General features: G+C 45.3%; 1 protein-coding gene across 4 annotated transcripts; it reads left to right on the top strand.

The window, feature by feature from the left end:
- The first annotated feature begins 2 nt into the window (after positions 1-2).
- Positions 3-3376, top strand: LOC125546092 (adenine nucleotide transporter BT1, chloroplastic/mitochondrial-like). 4 transcript variants are annotated; one of them, XM_048710234.1, is made up of 4 exons: positions 3-246; positions 586-1283; positions 2369-2530; positions 2609-3376. In XM_048710234.1, exons 1-4 carry the CDS (start codon positions 18-20, stop codon positions 3074-3076), a joined length of 1557 nt encoding a protein of 518 aa, XP_048566191.1. In that variant the 5' UTR covers positions 3-17; the 3' UTR covers positions 3077-3376. The 4 variants fall into 4 exon arrangements, with proteins under 4 accessions (XP_048566191.1, XP_048566193.1, XP_048566192.1 ...); XM_048710236.1 differs by having other exon boundaries at positions 32-250; positions 591-1283; XM_048710235.1 differs by having other exon boundaries at positions 46-250.
- Positions 3377-12792: the final 9416 nt, after the last annotated feature.

Raw genomic sequence — 12792 nt, 5'->3', positions numbered from 1 at the left:
TAACGGTCTGGCCGTTCATGGTGCAGCCGGCCGGAGCACCCTATCCTTGGGAGCACAGGCGCTCCCGACCAGAGTCCTCCCCGAGCGCGACAGCTAGGGTTCCTAGCCACCGCCGGCCCGCCGCCACTACTTCCGGGCCGAAGCCTCCGCCGCCCCGCTGCCGGCACAAGAGCCCCACCAGCAGCGCCTCCCTCCCTGGAGCAGCCGCTCCCGCCAGCAGCGCCGCCGCCGGCGACCAGTCCGTAGGCAGGTAGCCGCCACTCCTTCGTCCTTCCTCCCTCTTCCCTCCCCCCTCGTTCGTTCTTCCCTCATCCCCCCTCCCTCCTCCCTCTTGCATCCTCTGTTTGTTCAAAAAAAAGTTCTTTCCTGATTTTTCTATTGGACGAGTGTACCTGCTGTAGATTTGATATTGAGAGAATATATATAATGATGATCATTTGTTGATGAGTGCTTGCTGCATGATTTTCCCAGTTCATCTTCAAGTCGTTTACATGATTCGATGTTGTTTATTAGGTAGTTTGCGTTGGTGGTGTCGAACTTTTTGGAGTGAGTGGCTAAGAATATGCTCTTTGTTGCGACCGTCAGTGCAGGGCGGCCGTCCACCTCTGATTGTGCGTTTGCACTCTGAGGCCGGCCAAGACGTTCACCCACCCATGGCGGGAACGATGATGGCTGTGACGGCCAAGAGCAAGAACTGCACGCTGGCCTCGGAGAAGAAACATGGGTGGGCTCTTCCGGAGCTCCGGTTCCCCTGGGATTCGCAAGAAGACAAGGCCTTCTCCTTAAGCTTGCATGACTCTGCCTCCCCTCATCATGGTGCGCTGTTTGCTAGCGTTGGTCTGAAAGTGTCGACGCCTGCTCCGGCAGTGTCAACCAGTCCGGCGGAGCAGGAGTTCAAGATCCCTTTTGCTGATCATTGCATAAAGTTTGTCTCGTCAGCAGTCGGGTTTCCGGTTGTTGGGGCCGTGGATGGGTCCGTGGAGGAGGAGGTGGTGGTGGATGGTAAGGTTATTAGGAAGAAGGCCAAGAAGCGTGGGCTGAAACTGAAAATTAAGATTGGTAACCCGCATTTGAGGCGGCTGGTTAGTGGGGCTATTGCGGGGGCGGTCTCGAGGACTTGTGTGGCGCCGTTGGAGACAATTAGGACGCACCTGATGGTTGGGAGCAATGGGGATTCAATGACAGAAGTGTTTCAGACAATTATGAAGACAGAGGGCTGGACAGGGCTGTTCCGTGGGAATTTTGTAAATGTTATCCGTGTTGCTCCAAGCAAGGCGATTGAGGTAACTTTCCATTTATGCTACTTGGCAATTCCCAGTAGACCTTGTTGCTAAAATGTACTCCCCCCGTTCCCAAATATTTGTCTTTCTAGACATTTCAAATGGTTACAACATGCGGATCTATGTAGACATATTTTAGAGTGTAGATTCACTCATTTTGCTTCGTATGTAGTCATTTGTTGAAATCTTTAGAAAGACAAATATTTAGGAACGGAGGGAGTATCATGTGATGTGACCAATGCCTGCTGTATTGCTAATGCTATAGAGGTTCTCTGCTCATTAACCGGTGTACTATAGGGTGTCAACTTCACTTTCATTTGTGATCGTGTGGTAGGGTGTAGTTTTCATCACTTCAATTTGATGTTAATTGTATGGCACACTTACAACAACCTTCAGTCTGCTGATAGATGCAGCAAAATTGATGTGGGAGGAGGGCCATAACCATAATGGGGCACCATTACTTTTTAGTCAATGTTATATAGCACCCAGGCTGTTATTAGTGAAATAGGTGTAACGGTATATGCGATCTGTAAACAGAGTTTCTGGAAAGGAGTTTGGGTTCGCCTAACAGTGAGTTGATGGTTTCCTACATTTGATTAGAATTGAGTTTTATCTTTCAAATGATCAAGGGCCTATCCTCTAGTATTAGTATATGGTGGTCCTGACACTCAAAGTCAGACTCTGGGCACTTTTAGTGTGTATTTAGAGCCTTATTTGTTTAGTTTTTCACTACTTCTACTCCCTGGTTTGAATGATTGGCTGGACTACCACTGCTTGCTTTCTTATATCTTGTCTTCTGAAATTATACTCTAGATGACAAAACATTAATGAAATTTCACTGTAGACAGTTGGTTTGACTATTGCTACAGAAGTACGCTGGGTAGTTATGGTTATCAGACTGCATAATTCTATGTTACACTGATTTGTTTGTGGGTGCATGTTGCACTCAAATTGGTTGTCCTTTTCTGCTTATGAATTTCAGAATGAGGACCTAAGATTTGTTATTAGTGATCAAACACTTTGTGGTTTACCTCTAAGACATACTAACAATATTTTAATTTGATTGATCTCTTTGCATCCAAATGCAGCTATTTGCTTTTGATACAGCCAAAAAAATCCTGACTCCAAAGGGTGATGAGTCCTCTAAGACCCCCTTCCCTCCATCACTTGTCGCGGGGGCACTTGCAGGTGTCAGCTCAACACTGTGCACATATCCTTTGGAACTGATCAAGACACGTCTGACTATAGAGGTGGATACAATTCTTTGTCAACAATGTGTAAGAGTGATATTTCTGAGTACCTCACCTCATGCCTACTTGTTTCTGCAGAAAGACGTATATGACAACTTTCTCCATTGCCTCGTCAAGATTGTACGAGAGGAAGGCCCCTCGGAGCTTTACCGTGGTCTGACGCCGAGTCTGATAGGAGTGGTGCCATACGCCGCGACCAACTACTATGCCTACGACACCCTGAGGAAGCTCTACAGGAAGACATTCAAGCAGGAGGAGATCAGCAACCTTGCAACCCTCCTGATTGGTTCGGCCGCGGGCGCCATCTCGAGCACTGCCACCTTCCCTCTCGAAGTAGCTCGGAAGCAAATGCAGGCTGGGGCGGTGGGTGGAAGGCAGGTCTACAAGAACGTGTTCCATGCCCTCTACTGCATAATGGAGAAGGAAGGGATGGGCGGCCTGTACAAGGGGCTCGGGCCCAGCTGCATCAAGCTCATGCCCGCGGCGGGGATCTCGTTCATGTGCTACGAGGCCTGCAAGAAGATTCTGGTCGAAGCCGAGGAGTAGAGCGAAGTGCGCCGCCAGGGTCGGGTCCTTAAAGAAGAGGCGGCAGGAGGATTAAGCCTCGTCTTTCTTTCTATCAAGAAAAGAAAATTGGATGATCAACTACTCATCAGAAGCTTAGGTCAAAGGTATTTGAGACACGTCTGTTAGATGAAGAAGTTTTGGCCTCTAAATTAGTTCTGTGTTCGAGTTGAAATCCATAAACAATATTCTGACTGGCGGAAGCAGTTTTGTCATGCTACTTTGCTTCTGTGCTACTAGCCCTGTTTCTCCCTTTTATCACCAGATCTTGGTTAATCTTTACAGAGAACGGTTCACGATCTTTGCTGAAAATAGCAGTACTACGACAGGCAGTTCGATATCCTGGATTTCATGTCACTGCGGCTGGTTGAATATATGGGATTATATTGTTTTTTGAGCGACAATATGGGACGGAGGGAGTATAACTGATTGATTTCTTTTCAGGATTCAGAAACACAATCTTTGACTCAGAACGATTTCCAGCCTTCTAGTTTTAGGCCTGGCTCGATGGCCGTTTTCTAGCTGAATTCCCTTTAAGCCTGGCTTAAATCACCAATTTCAGTTTTCCTTTTCGCCTGATTTGGGTCGATTACACCCGCAAAATACTACTCCTTAATACTACTGAAATACTACCGCCTGTAATACTACTCCTTAATACTACAGGAATACAACAGTAGATTTCAAACGTTTAGGACCAGCGGTGAACGATTTTAAACTTTTACGACCTATGTGACACACTTGGAATACTTTTAGGAGCTCCGATGTATTTTACTCGTATATCTATATGCATCTATACAAGTCTGGATTTTTCTTTTCAATAGATTCAACCAACAGTTACATTCTTGTGATCAGAAATGAGAGAGTTAGTTTGCGAGGGTCCCAACTTTAAAATGATTGTGGGGATGTGTCATTCTAGTATTACCTCAGGTATACATATGTCGTTGCAAGTACAAAGATGCTAAAACTTGGTAGGCTTTGGAGTGAAAAGGTTGCACCATTGCTTGCTGTCACATTGATGTCCCTTGGGACTTCTAGAATGACAAGTTTCACAGACAATGGTATCATTTCTTTTGGACCCAGAAAATGAAAAAACGCCAACGACAACAATTCTTGTTGGGTGGAGTACCAAAGCACCGATGCATTTTTTGAGCAGCCGGAGATGTCATGGCAAACAATGCGGGAAGTGTCGCTCTGAATTGATGATTCGAATCATTAGAAAGACTGTTTAGAGTATAGATATTTTCTGGACTTTACTCTGAGTTAATTGAGTGTATAGCTGCATGGGCCCAACCTGCACCGAATAGACGTGACAAAGAGTTTCTGGTAGAACACAGTCGACCGTTTCACACGGAAACCGGTACTGTGTTTTGCAACTTCTATTTTTTACCGGCTATATTCAAGAGACCCCATGTCATCCAATCATACACACACACATCCGTACCGGCCGGCTCAACGTGGTAAGAAATAAGATATTCCCTCTGTTCGCTTTTATAAGACCTTGAAGACATTTCAGACAATGTATAAAACAACCCATTTTAAATTGTCTGAAATGACTTACAAAAATGAACGAAGGGAGTAATGTGTTTTTTGCTATCATCCCTAGTGTCTCAGAGTAACAGTCAGGCAGGCAGTCACAATTACAAGTAGTAATCCATAGTGACGTGACATTAAGAGGCTTAGATTGACATGCATGCCGGGAAAGATTGTGAGAATGCCATTTTTTAATCTCATGACAGGGTAATTAATATGACTTAAATATTTTTGTTGGAGCCTTATTTCCTTTTTTTTTACCAAAGAGCTTTTATATGGCGCTCGCCGGAACAAGATCCATTATGGGCATATTATTCTTTTGTCTGGCAGCAAATTTATAAGGCTGACCAAAAAAGGACGTCGTCAAGTTGAAACCAAAAAGCGGTGCATGCAGTAAAACACATGCGCATCCAAAAGTCTTCACTTTCCTCCTGAACAACCTGGCATGTCAGGGGCAGGAGAGAAAGGTCCCTTCGTCAGCTATATTCACCCCTATTGCTGCACGAAGTTAATGCACGCATCCCTGTAAAAAAACACGTGGCCGGATAACTGCGTTCATATGCCGCTGCATGCAGGACGTTCACTCTCCAAACAATGCCTCTTATATGAGTTGATTCAAGTAGTATTATAAGATAAATCACTAGCGCCATATCGCATAGAAAATTTCCAATGGTAATTACTCTAGTATGCTCAATAGATACCACATTTATATTGGACAACTTATCGTTATTGGACCGAGCTGAACCACAATCACCATAGAACCACCGAAGCAACAATGTATGCAATAGTAGAGCTATGTGCAGGGTAGGGGTCTTTTGCCCCCCAGCCCCCACCCCCAAGCCGAACGACAATACGTACCAAATTTGAATTGGCCAATATGAATACCCTTTCAGAATCGCTATCATGGATAAATTCATGCCAAAAGAAATTGCGTACAACGACAAAGCCTATGTTTGCATCATAACCGGCAAATAAGCATCTTAACTGCTTGAACAATGCGAACGCCTTTGAGATGTCATTCTTCTGCCAGACTTTTATCAAAAGTCACCAAACTATTGTTGGTGGTGCCATATTGATTGGAATCCATTTTATGCAGACACCATAGTAACTTTCCTCTATCTCTCGTCTGTTCTCTCACATGACTATTTCTTTATGAGGTAATGTTGAACCGTTGGCTGGTTTTCACCTTGCAACTCAATGTATACAACAATAAAATAAGGTATGTCGACAAAGTGCAGAAGAAGTTAAGAACATATTACCGCTTGATGTGACCAACATTGTATGCAATCCTTACCAAGAAAACACATGGACGGGTACAAGAAAGTAGATAAAGCCATAAGTATAATGACCATTTCTTGAAATTACTTTGCTTAGCCCACACGGTCTTTGCAACAACAAACGATGAATAAATTGCCACCAAATATAATAGCACAAAATAGTCTACTCCTTATTCTGGTCTTCTCTGTCATCAGAAGCCACGGTGGAACACATATTAGTATAAATAATCACAGCAAAGACCAGTCTAGACTTGTGTCAGATCTATGTGTGAGGCTGTACTACAAAGTACAGACCACGTTCTATGTACCTATCGAGATGGATGTAGTTGAAGTAACATAATTTTACTTCATAGTTGAAGTAACATGATTTTACTTTAGTCGTGAAGGGAGAGGGGGCTAGAGCTCCCTGTCCCTAACATAAGGTGGGGAGGTGTTGAAATATGCCCAGAGGCAATAATAAAGCATTATTTCTTCATGTTTGTAATTAAAAATTATATCTATGTGTTTGTAATTATAATGATTATTAAATATGAGATTCCGAGAAAAACTCAGTTGCATGTATGAAAACATAAATGATAGATAAATCCCTAGCTAGTCACACCTCTAAGACTAGCTCATCTTTTGCAGATGATCGTGTTTTTTCTGTCATAGGGCATTGTTAAAGTACTAAGGATACCGACAATAATGAGAACACATAACGATGGTGGTGTTAGATAGACCCAACTTTGATATACTGTGAGATCCCGTCATCACAATGTTGTCGATATTATCACATTATGTGTTAACATTTACTCGCATCCTTAAACCATGAGAGTATCATGAACCTTCGTACCAGATGATTGTTTTGGGGTTGCCAAATGTCACCCACAACTGTGTGATCATAAAGGTAGTTTACGGGTACATCAGGGCCGGACCGGCAAAATTCGGGGCCTAGTGTCAAATTCTATGGGCCTATTTTCCTAGGAAAATCAAACTATAATCAGCTTATCGACAGCTCCCCTATGATACTGAATTAAATCCTCTAATCATGTCATGTAATTAGATTCATATTGTCTTGAGGACGTAATTTGGATCTTGAAGCACAACGTCAAACCAATTACCGAAAAAGGGTTTCCCCCCGCTTTGTATTCCAAAGCACCCACACCGATTACAGAGCAAACGCTGGGGCGAGCAGCACAACAAGCCAAAGAAAAAGAAACAATGCCAACACCGGCAGCTCGACAGACGCGAATGACCTACAACCGCTGCGCCCTCCGAAATCTACCCACCACGATCCTAGGCTCCGATCCTCCGTGTACCAAGCAGCACCTCTAGGAAGGAAACGACACCGACGACGGTGCTGCCCGGACGTATCCTAGGGTTTCCCCCGGCACACGGAGGGTAGAGGGGAATGAAGACCACCGGCACCCTCCAGGAAGGAATGGTGGCACCCGCAGGCGTCACCGCACCGGAGCCAGAAGATCCGGCAAGGATTTCTCCCAACTCCAAACCCCACCGCCCAACCGGATCGAAGCCAACCAACCAGCTCGCCGTCCACCAGCATGCGCCACCGCGGTCGCAACACCACCCACGCCGCCTCACTGAGATCGCCACCGCGAGGCCAAGAGAACGAGAAGGAGGCGTTGGACGATGGGAGCAGCACAGCGCTGTAGCCGCGCGGGAGGGAACCACCTCCTCCGCCGTCGTGCAGGAGGCTCGTGATGGGGAACGTAGCAGAAATTCAAAATTTTCTATGCATCACCAAGATCAATCTATGGAGTAATCTAGCAACGAGGGGAAGGAGAGTGCATCTACATACCCTTGTAGATCGCTAAGAGGAAGCGTTCAAGTGAACGGGGTTGATGGAGTCGTACTCGTCGTGATCCAAATCACCGATGATCCTAGTGCCGAACGGACGGCACCTCCGCGTTCAACACACGTACAGCCCGGGGACGTCTCCTCCTTCTTGATCCAGCAAGGGAAGAGGAGAAGTTGACGGGAAAACTCCGACAGCATGACGGCATGGTGGTGATAGAGCTCGTGGTTCTCCAGCAGGGCTTCGCCAAGCACTATGGAGGAGGAGGAGGTGTAGGAGGAGGGAGGGCTGCGCCAGGGAAGAGGTGCGGCTGCCCTCCCACCCCTCCACTATATATAGGGTCAAGGGGAGAGGGGGAGGCGCCCTAGGGTTTCCCCTAGGGTCGGCGGCCAGGCAGATTGGATCTCCGTAGGGAAAATCCTAGGGAGACTTGCCCCCCAAGCCAAGCAGGTAGAGGCTTGCCTCCCAAGCCAGGTGGAGGCGCCCCACCTCCCCAAGTAACATGGGAAAGGGTGTGGGGGCGCACCACCCCTTAGTGGGCTGGTTTGCCCCTTCCCCTTTGGCCCATGAGGCCCTCCAACACTTGCCGGGGCTCCCGAAACACCTTTCGGTCATGCTGGCCATAGCCTGGTACCCCCGAAACACTTCCGGACTCCAATACCCTTAGTCCAATATATTGATCTTCACCGCCGGACCATTCCGGAACTCCTCGTGACATCCGGAATCTCATCCGGGACTCCGAACTACCTTCGGTAACCACATACTATTTCCCATAACAACTCTAGCATCACCGAACCTTAAGTGTGTAGACCCTACGGGTTCGGGAACCATGCAGACATGACCGAGACAACTCTCCGGCCAATAACCAACAGCGGGATCTGGATACCCATCTTGGCTCCCACATGTTCCACGATGATCTCATCGGATGAACCACGATGCCGAGGATTCAATCAATCCCGTATACAATTCCCTTTGTCCAGCGGTATTGTACTTTCCCGAGATTCGATCGTCGGTATCCCGATACCTTGTTCAATCTCGTTACCGGCAAGTCTCTTTACTCGTTCCGTAACACATCATCCCATGATCAACTCCTTGGTCACATTGTGCACATTATGATGATGTCCTACCGAGTGGCCCCAGAGATACCTCTCCGTTTACACGGAGTGACAAATCCCAGTCTCGATTCGTGCCAACCCAACAGACACTTTCGGAGATACCTGTAGTGTACCTTTATAGCCATCCAGTTACGTTGTGACGTTTGGCACACCCAAAGCACTCCTACGGTATCCGGGAGTTGCACAATCTCATGGTCTAAGGAAATGATACTTGACATTAGAAAAGCTTTAGCATACGAACTACATGATCTTGTGCTAGGCTTAGGATTGGGTCTTGTCCATCACATCATTCTCCTAATGATGTGATCCCGTTATCAACGACATCCAATGTCCATGGTCAGGAAACCGTAACCATCTATTGATCAACGAGCTAGTCAACTAGAGGCTTACTAGGGACATGGTGTTGTCTATGTATCCACACATGTATCTGAGTTTCCTATCGATACAATTCTAGCATGGATAATAAACGATTATCATGAACAAGGAAATATAATAATAACCAATTTATTATTGCCTCTAGGGCATATTTCCAACAGACTCCCACTTGCACTAGAGTCAATAATCCAGTTCACATCGATATGTGATTAACACTCAAGGTCACATCCCCATGTGACTAACACCCAAGAGTTCTGGGTTTGATCATGTTATGCTTGTGAGAGAGGTTTCAGTCAACGGGTCTGCAGCATTTAGATCCGTATGTACTTCGCAAATTTCTATGTCATCTTGTAGATGCAACTACTACGCTACATTTGAAGCCATTCCAATAACTGTTCTACTTGGAGCTATTCTAAATTGTTGCTCCATTATACGTATCCGGTATCTCTACTCAGAGCTATCCGGATGGGTGTTAAGCTTGCATCGACGTAACTCTTTATGTCGAACTCTTTATCACCTCCATAACCGAGAAACATATCCTTATTCCTCTAAGGATAATTTAGACCGCTATCTGGTGATCTACTCCTAGATTACCTTTGTACCCTCTTGCCAGATATGTGGCAAGGCACACATCAGGTGCGGTACTCAGCATGGCATACCGTATAGAGCCTATGACAAAAGCATAGGGGACGACCTTTGAAAGCACAAGTGCTCTCCAGGTGGTTTTGGTAATTAATGTCAACATATCTCTTGTTGGACTAATACTTTTATCTAGTATATTTCAGATGAGTTCAACAATGGAGTGGCATGGACTAAAGGTTGTGGGAAGCTCTCCAAGATTCTAAGGACAAAGGATTGGCTAAAGCTCAAAGCTCAAGACTCTTCATTTTACATTTTAGTGATCCAAGATCACATTGAGTCCATAGGAAAAGCCAATACTATCAAGGAGGGATGAGGTGTTGTTTAATGAGCCTCTTGCTCAAGTGCTTAATGATATGCTCCAAAATCCTCAGCTACTTTCCCACTTCCACATATGACCTAAACCCTAAACCAAACTCGGTCCTACCGATTCTTTCTATCCGGCGCCACCGAGTTTCATTTGTCATTTGCCACTGCCAAACCCTAGCAATTCGGTCCTACCGATAAGGATCTCGGTCCCACTGAGATGGGCTTGCAAACTCTCTGTTACCTGTTGCAATATCTTCGGTCCCACCGAGATATGCAATCGGTCCCACCGAGTTTGCTTGGCCAACTCTCTGTTTCACTTATTACCCAAATCGGTCCCACCGAGTTTGAGTAATCGGTCAAACCGAGTTTTGGATTTTCCCTAACCCTAGCACATCGGTCCCACCGAGTTGTTCCAGTCGGTCCCACCGAAATCACTAACGGTCACTAGGTTTACAATGTCGGTCCGACCGAGTTTGTTGATTCAGTGCCACCGAGATTGGAAAACTGTGTAACGGTTGGATTTTGTGTGGAGGCTATATATACCCCTCCACCTCCTCTTCATTCGTGGAGAGAGCCATCAGAACACATACATCATTCCAACTCATATGTTCTGAGAAAGAACCACCTACTCATGTGTTGAGACCAAGACATTCCATTACTACCATATGAATCTTGATCTCTAGCCTTCCCCAAGTTGCTTTCCACTCAAATCTTCTTTCCACCAGATCCAAATCCTATGAGAGAGAGTTGAGTGTTGGGGAGACTATCATTTGAAGCACAAGAGCAAGGAGTTCATCATCAACACACCATTTGTTACTTCTTGGAGAGTGGTGTCTCCTAGATTGGCTAGGTGTCACTTGGGAGCCTCCGACAAGATTGTGGAGTTGAACCAAGGAGTTTGTAAGGGCAAGGAGATCGGCTACTTAGTGAAGATCTACCGCTAGTGAGGCAAGTCATTCGTGGGCGATGGCCATGGTGGGATAGACAAGGTTGCTTCTTCGTGGACCCTTCGTGGGTGGAGCCCTCCGTGGACTCGCGCAACCGTTACCCTTCGTGGGTTGAAGTCTCCATCAACGTGGATGTAGGATAGCACCACCTATCCGAACCACGGGAAAAACATCCGTGTCTCCAATTGCGTTTGAAACCTCCAAACCCTTCCCTTTACATTCTTGCAAGTCGCATGCTTTACTTTCCGCTGCCTATCTACTCTTTGCATGCTTGCTTGATATGTATTGTGTATGTTAATTTGTGCCCAAACTCCACTTAAACCGAAAAGGCCTTAAAAAGTGCAACTTTAGCATTAAGTGTCTAATCACCCCCCTCTAGACACTCCTTCTTCTAGATCCTACAAGTGGTATCAGAGCTTTGGTCTCCATTTGCCTTGGTTTAATCACCATTGGAGGAAGATGGATGTGTCTACTTTAGGGAGTCTTAGACATAGAGTGCCTATTCTTGATGGAGAATATTTTCATGAGTGGAAAAATGAGATGCTTGTAATCTTCAATCAATATCATTTGAACAAGTATATTGCTAGCCGTTGTGCACCTCATATTGATCCTGTTCATCCTACCCTAGATGAAGATATTGACATGATTCACAATCTTAGAACTGTTGAGCTCATCATTAGAGGATTGCCCAAAAATTTGATTGCTAGTTTTCCTACTCTTAATTGTGCCTATACTATATGTAAATTTCTTGAGGAACGATTTCCCGATCATTCCTTGAAAAATTTGGATGAAATTCTCCATAAATCTATTGCCTTGAGTAAGATGAACTCTAGTGATCCTAGTTTTGGTGATTGTCTATTTGAGCTTGCCAATCTCAAGCGAGCTAAAGGAGATGATGGAATCATTAGTGATATTATATCCGAAGCTATAAGAATTCATAAAAGTGACCACTTTGATGATCACTTATCTAATGAATTACCCTCTCTAGGAAATGATGAGTCACAAGATCATGATGAACATGGATACTATGATAGTGACTTCGATCTTGATGATGCAATGAGACATTTTGGTCTTACGGCAAATCTTCGGGGATATGCGTCAGGTGGAAAGGAATGGGTTCTTGATAGTGGATGTACTGATCATATGACCGGAGATGAAGAGATGTTCCGTGAGCTTGCTGAAAATGACGGCCCTCGAAAATATGTCACCTTTGGTGATAATTCAAAGGGTAAAGTGGTTGGCCTTGGTAAGGTGGCCATCTCACATGATAGTTCCATTCAAAATGTCATGCTCGTTGAATCTCTCGGTTACAACTTACTTTCAGTATCTAGACTTGCTGATTTCGGTTTGAATGTCCTATTTACTGAAGTAGATTGCCAAGTATTTCGTCGAGATAATCATAAAATGGTCTTTACCGGTATGCGTAGAGGTGATCTTTACATTGTCGATTTCTCTAAAAAGGCACAACCTAAAACTTGCTTTATTGCTAAATCCTCAAAAGGTTGGTTGTGGCATAGACGACTAGGTCACGTTGGCATGAGAAACCTTGACAAGCTTATTAAAGGAGATCATATCCTTGGAGTTAACGACGTCATATTTGATAAGGATAGACTTTGCAGTGCTTGTCAAGCAGGTAAACAGGTTGGAGGAAGGCATCCCGTGAAGAACATCATGACCACAAGGAGGCCACTCGAGCTACTCCATATGGATC

Source organism: Triticum urartu, chromosome 3, assembly GCF_003073215.2.
Source record: "Triticum urartu cultivar G1812 chromosome 3, Tu2.1, whole genome shotgun sequence".
NCBI lineage: Eukaryota > Viridiplantae > Streptophyta > Magnoliopsida > Poales > Poaceae > Triticum > Triticum urartu.
Note: the sequence above shows the minus strand (reverse complement) of the source record. Positions and strands in the feature narration are given on the sequence as shown.